Source organism: Eretmochelys imbricata, chromosome 11 (genome assembly GCF_965152235.1).
Source record: "Eretmochelys imbricata isolate rEreImb1 chromosome 11, rEreImb1.hap1, whole genome shotgun sequence".
Taxonomy (NCBI): domain Eukaryota; kingdom Metazoa; phylum Chordata; order Testudines; family Cheloniidae; genus Eretmochelys; species Eretmochelys imbricata.
The window spans coordinates 39854124-39867071 of record NC_135582.1 but is presented as its reverse complement, the minus strand read 5'-3'; the positions used below and the strand labels follow the sequence as shown (position 1 = coordinate 39867071).

The 12948-nt window shown below is 40.5% G+C and overlaps 1 protein-coding gene across 1 annotated transcript in view; it reads right to left on the bottom strand.

The window, feature by feature from the left end:
- The window catches only part of GAD1 (glutamate decarboxylase 1), a 39489-nt gene that overhangs the window by 9106 nt on the left and 17435 nt on the right, over positions 1 to 12948 (bottom strand). Inside the window, exons 6-12 of the mRNA XM_077829716.1 lie at positions 9701 to 9813; positions 8318 to 8433; positions 8128 to 8207; positions 7867 to 7921; positions 6589 to 6705; positions 6229 to 6293; positions 1493 to 1571 (exon numbers count right to left, since the gene is read on the bottom strand). Coding sequence (XP_077685842.1) covers positions 1493 to 1571; positions 6229 to 6293; positions 6589 to 6705; positions 7867 to 7921; positions 8128 to 8207; positions 8318 to 8433; positions 9701 to 9813 — 625 coding nt within the window. The remainder of the gene's footprint in view (positions 1 to 1492; positions 1572 to 6228; positions 6294 to 6588; positions 6706 to 7866; positions 7922 to 8127; positions 8208 to 8317; positions 8434 to 9700; positions 9814 to 12948) is intronic.

Sequence of the window (12948 nt, the reverse complement as noted above, 5' to 3'; positions counted from 1 at the left end):
TCCCTAGCCTATAGCAGTGCATGGGATTCTTCCTTCCTAAGTGCAGGACTCTGCACTTGTCCTTGTTGAACCACATCAGATTTCTTTTGGCCCAATCCTCCAGTTTGTCTAGGTCACTCTGCAACCTATCCATATCTACCTCTCCCCCCAGCTTAGTGTCATCTGCGAACTTGCTGAGGTGCAATTAATCACATCATCCAGATAATTAGTGAGAGTTGATTGGTTGAGAGTTAATTTTTCATTGTCATTTTCTTTGTTGTTATATGTTTATACTGAACTGTGAGACTGAGTAAGCTTGCTCTGGTGCATAAATTAATTTAAAATGTGGAGGATGGCTTCAACTCCATTTAGGGCCCAGCTCTGGTACTACTAAACATCAGTAATAAGTATGAGCATAACTGGGTCCATACTAGACACATGCTTTTACAATGAAAAGAAAAAGAACTGTTCCACTTCTTCACTAGCTCTATTAGTAATACTATTTTTCCTTGACTGCATACGATCTACACAGAAATATGAAGAGAAACCAAAGTTCTCATGTTCTGAGTTATCATATTAAGAATGTATACTATACTTTCATCTTTAGATCTCAAAGCACTTTACAAAGGAAGGCAATTATCCCCATTTTATGTTGGGGAAACTGAGGCACCGAGCAATGATGTGATTTGCCAAGGTCACCCAGCAGGTCATGGCATGACTAGAACTGAGGCCTTCCAAGTTCCACTCTTGTGATCTATGTAGTAGACCAGTGTTTCTTAACCTTTTTGATGCCAGGGACCAGCTTGCTGCCTTCCTAAACTGTGTCAGTGAGCTCTCAGGGACCAGTACCAGTCCATGGGACTGGTTGTTGAGAAAAGTTGCATTAGAGACTAGACCACATTGCCTCTCTAAATTACCGTTTCCGAGAGTGATAGTTAGACAAGTTAATGGAAATTAGAAAGATTAAAATGTCCTGCTCATAGACGATAATGTTCACCTATTGAAAGAGAAGTATTTGGATTCTAATCCTGCTCCCACTGATGACAAAGGCAAAACTTTGAGGATCCTAAAATTGCTTCTGGAGTAGAACTAAAAGTAATGTGGCTACTTTCCAGCAAGTTTTTAAACTCTTAAGCCACTTGTGCAATGCAAAATGTTTGCAGTTTATTTTTAAAGCCTAATGTTTGTCCAATTATCAAGTCACAGGGTGGATGTACAATGTTTTATAAAAACACAGGGCCAGATCCTCAGCTGGTATACATCAGCATGACTCCATTGACATCACTGAAGCTATCTGAGGATCTTGCCCTGTAGTGTTTACTGTGTTAACCAAAAGCTGAAAAAGGAAAAAGTACTTCCCTCCTCCTCCAAATAAAACAAACATAAATCTACCCAACTCTTCCCGTCAGAAAGAAGCCTACAAAGAAACATACCTTGCAGCATGCCCTAAAAAACTCATGGCTCATTTCACTACTTGTTCTATTGCAAGACTATCAAACAATATAAAACAGACCTTTTCCCGAATCAGAATGGCTGAACATTGTAACAAAACTCCCATCATCTTGTGTGGATTCCATGTGACCGAATTGGCTCTGCAAAAGAATTATGCCCTCAGAGTAGATATGGAAAACAAAGATAAACTTACACCAGTGTAAAGCCAGTGTAAGTGACAACAGAATTGTCATAAACAGGTTAGCTGTTTTGCCTAATTGATGTAACTATGGAGGGTATCAGTGTCTTTGATGTCACCTTTCCCAGATGTGCTGCCTAGGAAAGCAGTTCTTCCAGGATTGATATTACTGTGTCAGACAATAGCGATTACTTGATATTGTAATTAATGTCAACTAATTAGTGTCAAACTATGCTGATTACTTGATATTGTAACTTTATTCCCAGAAGAATCATCTTCTGGAGACAGCACTAACAGGAATAACAAAACCAGCATGACAGCTTCAATTAGTTCAAAGTATCTGCAGGTGGGCAGGGAATTAAGGAGACATTCTCACACACCAGGTATCTAGAGTTCTTTGCTAAATGGCTGGTGCTGTTATAGTCCTCCAGTAGGGAAAAGAAGCTGCTAATTCTTACCCACTTTTCCAGCTAAAGCTCTAATGGATCTTTTTCTTGTTATTTTGTCAGACATATAGGTTGTTAAGAGGCTATAAAACTCTTTACAGTGCATGCCAAACATATAATGTATAAACTTTTTAGGCTGAAGAGTCAATGAATATGCAAGATCAGTTAATTTACTTGCCAAGCAGGTGAGATGTCCTGTGTTTTAAACACACTATCCTAGATAGTTTCATAGTGTTGGTAGAAGAAATGTCCCAACATTTTGCTGCTACTGCCCTCTCCATTCCATCTTATTAACTACTGAATATCCCCTTGTGTAACTATGTATTTTAGATTCTTTAAAGAAGGAAAGTATATAGTATGGGTGAGATTTTTCATGGTGTTTGCCTGGGTGCACACAGGGTGGGGAAGGACAATTCAAAGAGTCGTTCTCTTTTCTTGCATCCCCCTCTCAAGAGCCAAAAATAATCATAGTCCCTGCATTCTGGGGAGAACAGTGACTGGTCCACCCTAGTGGCCACAAATGAAGCAGCTGTGCCCTCTGCTACCAGAGCTATCTCAGGGATGGAGAATGAAGCACATCCACCTAAGGAATAGCACAGCATGTGTGGTCACCCTGCACCTTTGGGAACTCATAGTCCCTCCAGGAACTCCTCTTTGGGCAGTGCAGTCGGATACAGGCCCCACATGCACACAGCACAATCTGGACTCTTTACATAGAAACCAGACTGTGTGGGATGTGATTTTTTCCAAAAAAGTTCAATGACATATTAGAAGAAACATTTAGGAAGTAGAATTTATTTGTTATATTTTCAAATGGTGAGATATGGTCTCAATTTACCATCTGTGTTACAGAATCTTATCTTTATGTTTCAAAAGCATGAGAGAATTTTAAGTAGTTTTCTCAGGACATGTTAAAAACTAAAAAAGGGGGATATTAGGAGGGTTTTAACATAAGGGCACCATTCACTGACTTGCACAATAAAAGGGCATGCCAAGATAGCTCATTCAGGCCCTGCCTCCATAGCAGAAGGCCATTCAGAGCATGTACACATTTTTTGGTATACCAAGTCTGGCTAGAGTGCTAATAGATCCCAGCTGGGGCCTGTGACAATCAGTTATGCAGCATGTGTCCTCTACCAGTCACTGCAGATCAATGTGGTTTATTATGGTAAGAAAAATCACAACACCCACTGGGACCTGCTGTTTTCAGTCACTGCTTAGAGTTGAGATTTAATGATTAGCCCCAGCTGCCCTCAGGTCAGTATCAGTGTGCCAGATTCTGTCCTGATTTACCAATGGGTTGAATAGGGTGTGAGGGCAGAATTTGGCACAATGGCTCTTCAGTGGACCTACTGCCGTAATAAGAGTGGCTGGCCAACTGGATTGGCTAGTGGTTAGACCTGGGTTTGTGTGGCTCAGTTGCTTTGTGGTTTCCCTGCCAGGTGCTTCATACTGCTTTCTTGATCTTTGCACTAGGAGGGTCCACATTATTTTCCCACCCACCAACCTCATTCTTTGTCCTATTTTTGCTGGTTACTTTCTATATATGCTAAATTTCCCACCGGTGGGGAATTTTGGCTTTTACAAGAAAGTGCTTATGTTTCACTGTTTCCTTTTATCGTGCTACATTATATCTATCTTTGTGTCCTGGGAATTAGAAATGAATGGCTCTAGGGTATGGAAGGAATTTTGTGCTAGGCTTTTCCATGCTAATTTGACTGGCCATGGCTAGATTTTACCTCAAATGCCTTTTTGCTTTCCTTGGAGATTCAGATATCTTGCACATATTAATGGTGCACCTTGTATGGTGTCTGGGTATGCAGCAGTTTTCTGATTTACATGCATATGGTCAGTTCTTGCTGATAGAGCAGTATCCGGTGGGGGCAGGTGAGTCAAGAGACAGAACCTCACGTAGGTTAAGGCCTTGTCATCATTGGATGAGAGCCACACCTGTGGAAAAGTCTTCTCATCATACTAGACTGGACCACTGTTGAGGTATGGATAAGCTTGGAAATACAGAGGGGGTCTGTCCTGTGACACAGGCTGTGGACCAAGACAGTGCCCTGGTGATGCAGGTTACCGCACATGAATCTGGGTCAAGTTCAGCAAGAACTTCCTGCCTGTTTTAAATTTGGTTGATTTGAATCAAGGTTATTTAATGAAGGTCAGGTCCTTGCCTCAGTGAACATCCGGATGAAGGGGGCTGTGTAAGAGGGAATGCCATAAAGGCCCATGGAAGTAAGGTATATTTCCCACAGACCATTCTCTGGACACTACAGCAGCCTTAGGCTTTCAGTAGCCCTCCCGGCCCCTGTGTCCTGCTGGAAAGAGGGAATAGCTTTTGGAACAGTGTATTTACGGAACCACTAGCCCCACCTCCGAAGTCCCCTGCACATTGAGGTGCAGTGACTCTGTGATGCTGTGCCTGCACTGCAGGAAGACCCCTAGGTGAGCTCCACAAATCCTTCTACCCTTGCGTAATGGAATGGCACCAGCTCTGCTGCGGTCGTTGCCCTTTTCAGCCATGGAGAGCGAAGGTCTGCCCCCAAAAGCTGCTGCCAGTGTGACCCCACCATGTGTCCCTCTAGTTCAGGGGTGGGCAAACTATGGCCTGCGGGCCACATCTGGCCCTCCAGCTGATTTAATCCAGCCCTCGAGCTCCCGCAGGGGAACAGGATCTGGGGCTTGCTCCAGCCAGAAGCAGGGTCAGGGGCCACTCCGCATGTGTGTGCCCTGGCTTCCGGTAGCAGCGGCATGTCCACCCTCCGGCGTCTACATTTACGGCCAGCCAGGGGGCTCTGCACGCTGCCCCCACCCCAAGCGCCGCTCCCGTAGCTCCCATTGGCCAAGAACTGTGGCCAATGGGAACTGCAGGGGAGGCGCCTGCGGACGGGGCAGCGCACAGAGCCACCTGGTCACGCCTCTGTGTAGGAGCCGGAGAGGGGACATGTCGCTGCTTCCAGGAGCTGCTTGAGGTAAGCGCTGCCTGGATCCTGTGCCCTTGACCCCCTCCCATGCCCCAACCCCTGCTCCAGCCCTGATCCCCCTCCTGCCCTCCAAACCTCTCAGTCCCAGCCTGGTGCACCCTCCTGCGCCCCAAGCCCCTCATTCCCAGGCCTACTCCAGAGCCTGCACCCCCAATTGGAACCCTCACCCCCCCAAACCCCAAATTCCTGCCCCAGCCCAGAGCCCCCTCCTGAACCCTGAACTCCTCCCACCCCAAAGCCCACACCCCCAGCCGGAGCACTCACTGCCCCCCGTGTCCCAATCCCCTGCCCCAGCCCTGATCCCCCTCCTGCCCTCCGAACCCCTTGGTCCCAGCCTGGAGCACCCTCCTACACCCCAGATCCCTCGTCCACAGCCCCACGCCAGAGCCCACACCTCCAGTAGGACCGCTCCCCCCCATACCCCAACCCCCTACCCCAGCCAGGAACCCCCTCCTGCACCCTGAACTCCTCATTTCTGGCCCCACTCCAGAGCCCACACCCCCAAGCAGAGCCCTCACCCCCTCCTGCACCTGAACCCCAATTTTGTGAGCATTCATGGGCCCCCATACAATTTCCATACCCAGATGTGGCCCTCGGGCCAAAAAGTTTGCCCACCCCTGCTCTAGTTGATGTTTATATCATTGGCTCTCATTTAGAGAAGATTCATCTGTAGCTAGAATAAAGGCTCAATATTTACTGGAAGTGATTCCAAAGAGCTTCCAGGTGAGGAGTCCCAAAACCTTCCCCCCCTGCACACACACACACACACACTCGAATCCCTTCCCAGGATTCCTCTTTTTATTCCCACACCAAGTTTAGCCTTCTAATCCTTACTCTCAAGGCCCAGCCCAGCTTAAATCTCATTTCCTACAGGTCAGCCTGTCCTCTCTCTTTAGTTTTCCCATTGTGCCTCCTTTGAAGTTACGCTTTACTTTTGGAACTGCCTCCCCTCCTCCTATTTGCTAAACAATCTCCCTGTCCTCCTTCAAACTTACCTTTCACTTTGCTTTCCATCACTGACCTCCTCTCCAATGCATTTTTCAACCCCCTGTTCAACCTTTTATTGTTTCTGTTTAATTTACAGTGTAAGATCCGTGAGGCAGGGACTTTGTCCTTCCATACATTTGTGAAAGACCACGTACAACTGCATAAATAAATAGCAACATCAATAAGCTGTGTGCAGTACCTTTCTATTCCATTCAGTTTATGACGATGCTTCCTGGACATTAGCAGTCCACCTCCCCAAGCAGCCTGAAAGTGTTGCAAGAATAGGTAAAAAGTCAGTGTTTTTGAAAAGTCTATAATATTTTAGTTTACCATGCACCCAGCCCTTTAAACCTTCCGGCCACTGGACTACTAATGGAAGTTAAATACGTGGAGCATTCTTAGGATGGGGCTCTATATCTATTTGCAACTCTCTTAAACTCAAAATCACAGGGAAGATGAGCACTGCTCAACAGTAAAGATTTAAATTCAACATCAAACATTTGCAGACTAGAATCCGCTGTCACTAGGATTAGTTTTAGCAGATTGTTCAGTTACTTACATCTACATGGAGCCAGAGGTTATATTTTTCACATATGTCTGCAATCTCCTCTATTGGATCAAAGGCCCCGTAGACTGTTGTTCCTGCGGTTGCATTTACATAAAGTGGAATATGTCCCTGCAATATAAATAATGTTGATTCAGCGTGAAATCTGGTCCACCTCAAAAATCAGACTTCAAGGTGATTTCAGGTGCTTCACCTGCCCCTGTGTCCCTGTGTCAACGTTTGTGGGTTTACTCTCAATTTTTCCATTTTAAAAAAATGTTTTTGTCTCCATTGTTGCTGCATGAAAGCCCCCCACAAACAACCATGAAAACTGATTCCCTGATTGGCGACACAGGGGAAATGGGGAAACTGGTTATACAAAGTGCTGTCAAATGCCCAAAGTAAACAAACAAAGAAAAATTGTGTCTCTGATCTCTTTCAGTTATGGTAAAGTTAGGAGACTTTTGTAACAAAATTAAGCAAAAAATAAGTAAATGAAAAATAAAAAAAATTCAGACGGAAGTGTGATTTTAAGTTGACAGTTGTTCCTTTGATCTTTCTTGTATACAGTAGAATTTTAAAAGTGCAACTGCAAGCCGTATCAAACTGAGATGACTTTGAACTTCATTAAATAGAATTTAAAATATACCTATCTACTTGTTACTGGGACAGCATAGCTACAAAAATATATTTAATTTAATATGCAAGCTACAGCTTGTTTAGAATAGGTACTCTTGAACACCAACTTTTGAAGATTCCTCTTCACTGTTTTACAAAACATTAATTTATTCTTGCATTGATTTTTATTTTTAAATATAGGATTCCTCACATGGAAAATTAACATTAACGTTTAAAGGGACCAATCCTACAAACCCACCCTTGAAGCCAATAGGAATTCTAAAGAGTTCATAGGATTAGCCCCAAAAAGGTTCTTACATATTTTCATATAATTTTTCATATTAATAATAATCTTTTTCAATTTTTCTAAAACAGAAAAATAAAAAGGAAAAATCCTACCCATTTAGGCCTTGTTCAGAAAGATATATGTGTATATCAAGAGTTTGAAATAACTACATGAATTAAATAGTAAATTAAAACCAAAATCTGTAGATTATTTCTTGAACAGTGTAGAAATATAGAGCTATACAACCAAAATCATCATTGTAGAATAAAATAGGTCTCTGACAGCGTCTAGAATAAATATTCTGATTTAATGTTATTCCTCATCCTCAAAGGGAAAATGTAATAAATTCTTAATCTAAACATTAAAGCTCTAAGCTTTAAAATGTGTACCTTTTGCTTAGCTTCCAGAATTTTGGCTTCCAAATCAGCTGGTATTATTTTCCCTCTGTAATTATTGCAGAAACAAAAAGATAAAGAAAATTAGAAGATTGTGCACAAAGAGTTTCAGCTACAGCAGAAATAATTTAATGGGATCTTTTCAACAGACCATTAGCAGCTTGACACACTGTACTGAACCAGTCCTTAAGCACAATAAAATAAATTTAACAGATGAACACATTTAATACATCAAGAACTTAACATTCATCCTACCTTTCATTGCATTTTATCAAAATCACATTTTCTGTTCCAAACCCAAGTGCAGCCCCAGCTTTCTTTATTGAGTAGTGACTCTGCAGGAAAAACATACACAGCCTTACTGGTGGAATAGTCACTTATCTGAATGTCTTAAAAACATTTAGCAATATATTAACAACAACAATTAGCAGCGTGTTAAACTCACATGTTCAGAAGTGAAGAGAACCAGTTTAGGAACTGCAGCCATGCCTTTAGTTTTGACTTCAGGGAAATACTTGTAGCGAGCAGCCATTATGCCGTACATATTGGATATAGCCCCTCCTATAAAAGAGCACAAAACATTGAAAATGAGAAAAGCAATCTGACCTTTTATAGAAGAAAGGCATGTCAATATCATTTGTGCAATGTAGTGAAAACTTCAGTGAAGTATGAAAGAACAACTTACTGAGATGCATGGTTATCTGTCAGGAAGGTCTAAAAGACAGACCTTTTAAGAGTCCATATTAGAAATCAGAATTTCTTATTTATCTCCCCTTCTGATTGTTAATATTTCTGTAACACGTTCATTAGAGGATCAGTGTTCAATATGCTGCACTTGGGAATGAGGCCCACGACCTTGGTTAACAAGAATAGCAACTTCATACCTAATTCCATGTTACTGAAGACTAAAACAGACTCTAAAACAACTTTCCTTAAACATTACCATTAACCAGTGCATTAGGCCAACTGTTTTGTGTCTTTTTCCTGCATAAGGGACGAGGACCTTAGTGAGTTTGCATTCATGGGTTTTGTGCTTAAGATTTGTCCTCCATCTTCTGAAACAAGAAGGGGATTTGTCCCCCAAAACCCACACATCTCAGGAATCCTGCTAGAAACTAGGGCCATCAGCAAAGAGGCCATGTACCTCTGCACTGCTTCCCAGCCCCCTCTGCCACTGACCATCGTCCCTATGCTCCACTCATGGAGTGGGTTCAGAGCATGGAGGGGGCGTGATAAGAGAGGTACTTTGGCCTGGGCCAGCATAATCATACTCTCAGATTCTCTGCAGGTTTCCGGGGAGATGATGCCATAGAAAGTGGCCAGCCTCCAATCCTTCACCTAGAATCCAAATCCTTATTGATCACCCAAAGAGCTGCATCTGTGAATTATGAGGAAGGGGAAGATGATGCGGCAAAGACAGCACACTCCTCTTCTACAACCTCCAGCCCAGATCTGTACCTAAACATGTGTCAGGATTTTTAGAGGTGTGAGCTGTCAGGCAAGGAGATGTAGTTGCTCAACACCTCTGGAAATTAGGCACCTAAATATGGATTTTGGTACCTAACTTTAGGATTAAAGTTTGAAAATTTTGGCAAAGTTTCTGAATGGCCCCTGCCATTATATTCATAACTATACTAAAAGATGAAAACTGCATATAAATGTTTTTAACCCTTTATGGGAAGTTTAAAAGAAACAAATGCTTTAGAAGGACCATTATTAGTTTTAAAACTCAGACACTGCGTTTTCTATTACAGTACTTACATGACTGTATGCTTTCAGCTACAGGCAATATTTATCTCAACTTGTCAAAAGTGAGACTAAAACCTACCAGGTGAGAATATTCCATCACCATCTTTATTTGACCATCCAATAATTTCTCTCATCTTTCGAAGCGTTATTTGCTCCATGAGGACAAAAACAGGTGCAATTTCATATGTAAACCTGAGTGGATAAAAAAAATGGATACATAGTTCCCATTCCAAAAGGCACATAAATGCTTAATCTTTGATCTTTCGTGAAAATATTTAAGACTCATAAAATTGCCTGTGAATTCAGGACCTTATACTGCAGCTTTTACTCAAGCAAAACTTCCTACAAGGCCAGTGGGAATACTTTGCAAGTAAGGACTGCAGTATTGGGCCCCACATATGTTTTCCACTGTTTCTGTGTTTATACAATTTACAGTAATTACAACAATATTGACAGTCAATACCATGCAAAATTAGACTGTAAAATATTTGGTTCACAGAGTGCCAGTTTCACACTTGTAGAATAGCATATTGTCAGAATCGTCGAGTTATGAAAACGGTAAGCGTTAGACAGCTTACCACAAAGATAATTAGAAATATTGAACTATGGCTTAAAAATCTAAATACAATTATTTATGTGGACATAGTCTGCTAATAATCCCCAAGGACAATTTATTTCTACAATGCCATGCAATCAATATCTGTCAAGAGTAATTATAAATGATGATTTTCTAATTACCAATTATAAACAACAAGAGAGCAGTCAACTGTTATATCCACCTAACGCAGACCAGAAGTATTGCATAGTCTAGTATGCCATGCATGTCATGGACAAAAATTTGAATCTAGATTGATAGGCTATGCTACTCTGCTAGGTGACCAAGGAAGGCTTATTGTCAAATTACTATCAGTGTAAACAAGCTATGTGAGACAAGGTTTATTTTGAACACTGAAAAAAATGAATTTAGAATGGGGCAGAAAGTAACTAAATGTAAGGAGTGGAATTTTCAAAGGGGCCTAAGGGAGTTAGACACCTGAATTTCATGGGATCTGGGCATCTAAATTCCTTAGTCACCTTTTTAAAACCTAAACAAGGTCCTTAATGATATCCCTCTTCTGTCCTAATACCAAGATGACTTTGTTAGGATATCCATTTAAGATGAGATAGGCTTTGTATTTTTGTCTATTCCTAGTTATTTTCGGTTTTGAAGAGTCAAAACAGTACATTTATTTTTCTTTAGATCATCAGAATTGCAACAGGGAATCACTTCTAGTGGTGTTCTGGAAGTTGGGCATTGTCAGCTATGACAGAAATAGAGTTTATAAATTAAGCTTCACCTGCAGTATATCCAGGAGCAAAGTTATAACGTTGTTTTTAAACACTGCAAATCTAGGGCCCAATCTTCCATTCCTTATTTGGAAAAACTCCAACTAAAGTCCATGTGAATCCTCTAGTGTACAGGTCATTGAGGGCCTAATCCAAAGCCAACTGAAGTCAAAGGGATTTTTTTCTGTTGATTTAAATGGCCTTTGGATTGGCCCCAAGTACTTTCAAATGGAACTCCAAATACCTCCTGAAAGAATAAATTGCCTGTACACAGAGTACAGAGCTATTAACAAGGTTTTTGTGTGTGTGCCATATTAAGAGTATTCACAGAGAAAATTTTAAATAAGTCAAAATGAATTAATGAAATTGCTAGGGAAAATATCGCATGAGCCTGCAAAGATTCACAAAGAAATGATGGAAGATTGTGGATGATAAAAAATCGTAAGTCCAATACCCAAAGACTAAGGCTAAGATCTGCAAAATCACTTTTGGGATTTGGATGCTCTAGTCTAGTCCCATTTATTTTTACCCTTAAGTCGCTTTGACAATCTCAGCCTAAAAGTATAAAATGTGTGCAGCCATGGAAAAACAACTCTTGTTATGAAATGACCTTCATGTGGATATGACCCTTGGAACTCCCATACTAATATAGTCTTTACCAATATCATTGACAGTGATTGCAAACATGGAAGGGTGGGTTTTTTAAAAACTACCCACCAGTAGCTTAATTCTGCTCCCACTGAAGCCAATGGAAGCTTTATCACTGACTACATGGGAGCAGAGTTAGATCAACACTGACCACTTCTGAAAATTCTACCCTAAATGTCTTATGAGTTGTCATTTCAATTATTGATACTACCCTGGTTCTCAATTTGTATATCTACATGATGACTCTAGTATGATTAACATGGCTTATCATATTCATAAAAACACCAACAAAATATAAAGAAGGTAAGATGAAATTCTGATCACTAAAAGCCCATATGGGGAAAAAAATATTCTCTGCAATTAATCAAAAGTATTGAGAGGTGTTTAGAGGTGGAAAAGAAAAATGGCAGTAGGAAGATAACTTAGTCACAAGAGTCCAATGTTACATGCTTCTGTAGCAGAACTAGGTTAGAACAATTTTTAGATAAAGGTCATTCATTAACTCTTCTTCAGTACTGGAAAGCTGCACTAACCAGAGAACCTATTCTCTAGAATTGATCTGTTTGAATCATATAATATTGTATAAACACCTCTTTAACAGTATCTGTAATTACTGCATTCTATTAAGCTATTTCATTTTGGTCTTAAATTCTTTAAATATATTGCATTTTTCCACTGCACAGCTGAGGTAAGAGAACAGTCTATGTGATTTGTGTTTGGTAAATCCAACACAAAAAGGGGAAGTTGTGCAATTTTCATGCTTACAGAAAATCATTTTCTATATGTATTTAATATGTGTCTCTGTTATAGTGCAAATGGTCCAGAAAGGGTATAGAACTTTACTGAATTAAGCTATTTTAACAGGACAATTTTCTAAGTCAATCCAAGAAAAAAAAACCCTTCATAATAAATAATCACCTTTTTGAAATTAGATAAGTGAATGAAATGGTCTTAATAATTATTTTTAATATATACAGCCACACAGTATGCTGTCATAAGGTAAAATTCTGCTTTGACTTACAGCTTGTGCAACCTAACTGACTTCACTGATTTTGCATGAGCTGATAGTCAAGACAGAATTTGGCTCACAATAAGTGTCATCTGCTTAATTTACCTGATAACTTTAAAAACAGAGTATGCTTTCTCCCTACACAGTAGTGAAATTTAAGCAACGTTTTTTAGAAAATTAATCACATTTTTAATTTTAAAATGTTGTGTGTCATACTAAACAAATAATTCAACAGTCACATTACAAATTGAGTGTATAATGGGTTATTTTCAATTATTTCTCTTATTTGATTTACTAATACAATTTTTTTGAAAATACGAAATTAACTGGGAGCAGTATTATTA